This window comes from Pteropus vampyrus, unplaced genomic scaffold (assembly GCF_000151845.1).
Source record: "Pteropus vampyrus isolate Shadow unplaced genomic scaffold, Pvam_2.0 Scaffold180, whole genome shotgun sequence".
Lineage (NCBI taxonomy): Eukaryota > Metazoa > Chordata > Mammalia > Chiroptera > Pteropodidae > Pteropus > Pteropus vampyrus.
In genome coordinates this window covers 6,474-10,134 of record NW_011888961.1, presented here as the reverse complement: position 1 = coordinate 10,134, position 3,661 = coordinate 6,474, and the positions used below count along the sequence as shown (strand labels likewise).

The following is a 3,661-nucleotide window of genomic DNA, read 5'->3' as shown; positions in this document are numbered from 1 at the left end:
AGGAAAATTTTACTAGAATGAAATAATGTTGGGGAAGAGCTGGAATATGAATTTTTCACAAATAAAAATGATTACTCCGTCTGTTTTTTTAAATGTTTTTGAAAATTGGTATCTTCTGACCGCTTTTAGTATCTTCAGAAGGGAAACATTTTATCTGTGCCTGTCGAGTTTATGTATATATTTTATTACTCACCTATGTTTTAATTACATGTACAGCTTTATTACATACGACATGTAAACAATTATAGATTAATCACGTCAGTTGTGTCCTTATGAAATAAAAAAAAGCAAATGTATGATTATTACTATTGCAGAAGTATTGTTTTACTTTATAAAAGTTTCATTTATTGAACTCTGCAACTATATCTATCCATATTTTTGATCCATTTGTTTGTCAAATCGAACCTGAATAGCTATTTCGTAGCAGTCATAGTCTTCTCAGAAGCCTTTCAGTGTGTCTCTCAGGCCCTTTTCATCCTTCAAAACTTCATGTTGTCCAGTATGAGCCAAACGAGAAATTCGAAATTGTAGTTTTAGAACCTAATCACAATTGAAGCTTTTTCTCCCTGTATTACTGAAGGTAGAAAATTATAGAAGATAACCTTTACTGCCCTTTTGAAAGTGAAGAATAGTATTAAATCTAACGTTGGTTATTGAAAATATCTGATTTCCAGACAGTCTCGAAGTCTAAATATTGAATAAAATGAGCCATCCCTATTCATTTGAATCCTGAGTTCCCTTTCACTTAAAATTTCTGGAAAAGCAAAGTGAGACATGCTTGAAAACAATTCTTTTCCTGTTTTGTTTTGTTGTTTTAATCTTTCCTAATAATGTTTTTAAAAACTAAAATTGACTTCAATGCCAACCAAATGTCCAGAACTGCAAGAGTCTGTTGTATTAACCATTATTTCACTTAATGTAAGGCACCGTGGGTGACGGTATGATGCCCACTGTTTTATGCACCTATAAGAAACTGTTGAAAACGTGGACAATTATAGTGAAAGGCATCCTGCATTATAAATTGCATTTTAGTGTCAGAGATGTTAAAGTGTGAGAACGTACGCATGTCAGAATCATCGAAATAGTATGTCGTTTCTAATCCTTAAGACATAGCTACAAAAAAAAAGGTGTAATGATATCATGTTACTAAATTGAAATATTGTCTTTGTAAAATAATCATAATAGTAATAATTATAATAATTTTATCTAACAATTATTGAGCTGTGTTCAGTGCTAGGAATTGTAGTAAACAGTTTGGATAGCTTCTCATTTAAGCAATCAACAGTGTCCTGTGAGAAAACCATTATTTTTATCGCCATTTTTTGATGAGGAAACAGAGGTACAGAAAGACTCACTGATAACTAAGAAATGACAGAGTAAAAATAGCATCGCAGCCAAGTTGAGCAGAATCCCCGGGTCATGCTGTCTCTATACACAGGGGCAGCACTTTCATGAATGAGGTGATAGAAGCTAATAAATATTGTACTTTCTTCAGAAGAAAATTAAATATTTGTTTTGAAGGCATAGGAATAGCATTAAATGTTTACAATTCCATGAATAATAGTGTGTTTGGAGATAGTGCCCTCCAATTTCCTAAAACGTACTCTCACTTTTATAGGACTGCTCTACATTTGGCCTGTGCCAACGGCCATACGGAAGTGGTAACTCTCCTAACAGACAGTAAATGCGAGCTTAACTACTGTGACGACGATAACAGGACCGCTTTGATTAAGGTACAGAGACCCAACTCTGTCAAAGTGCGATGGGTTTGATTCAATTATGGAGAATGAATAGGAGTTTATCTCATTTAACTATAATTCCCATGTGAAACTTGTGGAATGTTGACTTTGAATTCCTAGTATTTAAAGTCTATATTTTCTCATAATAATGACAGGCCATACAGTGCCAGCAGGAGGAATGTGCTGCTATTCTGATAAAATGTGGTGCCAATCCAAATGTGATGGACATCGACGGCAACACAGCTCTGCACTTTGCTGTCGCTGGTCAGAATATGGAGCTAGCAGAGGAGCTGCTTTTAAACAAGGCCGATATTGAAGCAAAGAACAAGGTATAGATCAACTACATTTATTTATAAGATATGGGAAATACATGTCTTTTGTTTTTTCTTCTTTTTTAGCCACAAGCATTATATTTCTAATCTGTTTACTGCGTATTATATATCAGGCCATGTCACTGTGGAACAAACTCCAAAGCCTAGTCAGGAAGGGCTGGAGAGATGTCATGTCCACAGAAAAGCTAAAGCTTTGTCTGCCAGCTCCCCTTTCACCCCAGAGTTAAAAACTTCCTGTTAGGGCCTGCGACTGGCTGATAGGCTCAGTGCCTGCAAGGGACAGAAGGCCTGGGGTAGTGAAGCGATGGTGGGGGTTGGCTGCGATGGAGGCAGCGGCTTAGGAAGTGGGTTCCTCTGGGGATGCAGAGAGAAGCTGCAGGCCACAGGGTGTGAACACTGCAGAACGCCAAGGTTCTGAGGATTGGAGCAAGTTGGTCAGGTCATGTCTGGACTGTCAGCAAAAGCATCCACAGTGCTCATAGCTACCCTGCCAGCCATTTAGGGATTTTCAAAAAGGCAGATGTGCATTTGGGTCTCAGGATTATCATTATAATTGAGAATAAAATTTCATATTGTGCTTTCTAACAACCAAGATAAAAATCTATCATCCTCTAAACGGAGAAAACCCATGAGCCGTTTAATTGAAGCAATCACTAAAAATGTCTTTTTACTTTAGAGTCCATTTCCTTAGTGATCCTTTCAGAGCAGGGATGCCTGAAGCCGACACCTGGTGTCCTGATAGCATTGGTAGAAGAGAATCCAGCAAGTTTGTATAAGCTGGAGAAACCTTCACGCCTGTTGGAAAGCTCTCAAAACTGTATCCCTGAGACTCTATAATTTCTGAAGTGTTAATGTTTGGCATAAAAATAATATTATCAAATTGGGATTAAGCCATGTTAAACATTTCTTTAGTACTAAGCATACAAAGTATATTCTATCATCCTTCGTAAACCCAGGCGATCTCTCTGGAGTCTTCCTCCTGGGGCACAGTACTTAACTTAGAGTCAAGTAGATATTCTTTGGAATATGATTTAAGAAACACTGCTCCAGTGATAATCATTTAGGTTATTAATTTAATAAAAATACTTCAAGTGTTTACTGTTATGTTTTAGAGTTTGGAGATACAGAGGTAAAAAAACCGGCCCCTGCCCTCAAAAAGCCCTTTGTTTAAATGGGGAGCCATATGATAACTACCGAATACTACGATAGATAAAGTGTGAGAGGAGCCAGGATTTTGGAAGCAGTGCTGTCAGTGTTTGAAGAGAGTGTTGGAGAAGGATGTTGCAGTAAATGTGTTGAAGGGTCGAGGAGGGTATTTTAAAGAGAAGGAGCAGCAGGAGACAGCCCAGAGGGCTACTTGTTCTCTACTTGCTATATTATATGTTTACGTTCTGAGGATCTTTTATAAGCTTTAAAATTCAGTTTCGAGATACGTAATCTCATCAGTTCTAAATGGTTTTTGCTGTTTTACAGGATGAACTCACACCACTTTTACTTGCTATCAATGAACACAGACATCAAATGGCAAAATTTTTAATAAAGAAAAATGCAAATATACATGCAGTCGATAGGTTTAAAAGGTACAGTTGT

General features: G+C 37.0%; 1 protein-coding gene across 1 annotated transcript; it reads left to right on the top strand.

Moving 5' to 3' along the window:
• Positions 1-943: 943 nt before the first annotated feature.
• LOC111746229 (ankyrin repeat domain-containing protein 26-like) lies at positions 944-3,651 on the top strand (the record flags this gene model as incomplete). The annotated part of the gene is made up of 4 exons (XM_023537171.1): positions 944-1,050; positions 1,619-1,733; positions 1,895-2,068; positions 3,545-3,651. Coding segments are annotated over exons 1-4 (503 nt in total), but the record flags the coding sequence as incomplete, so codon positions are not given.
• Between the last annotated feature and the right edge of the window lie 10 nt (positions 3,652-3,661).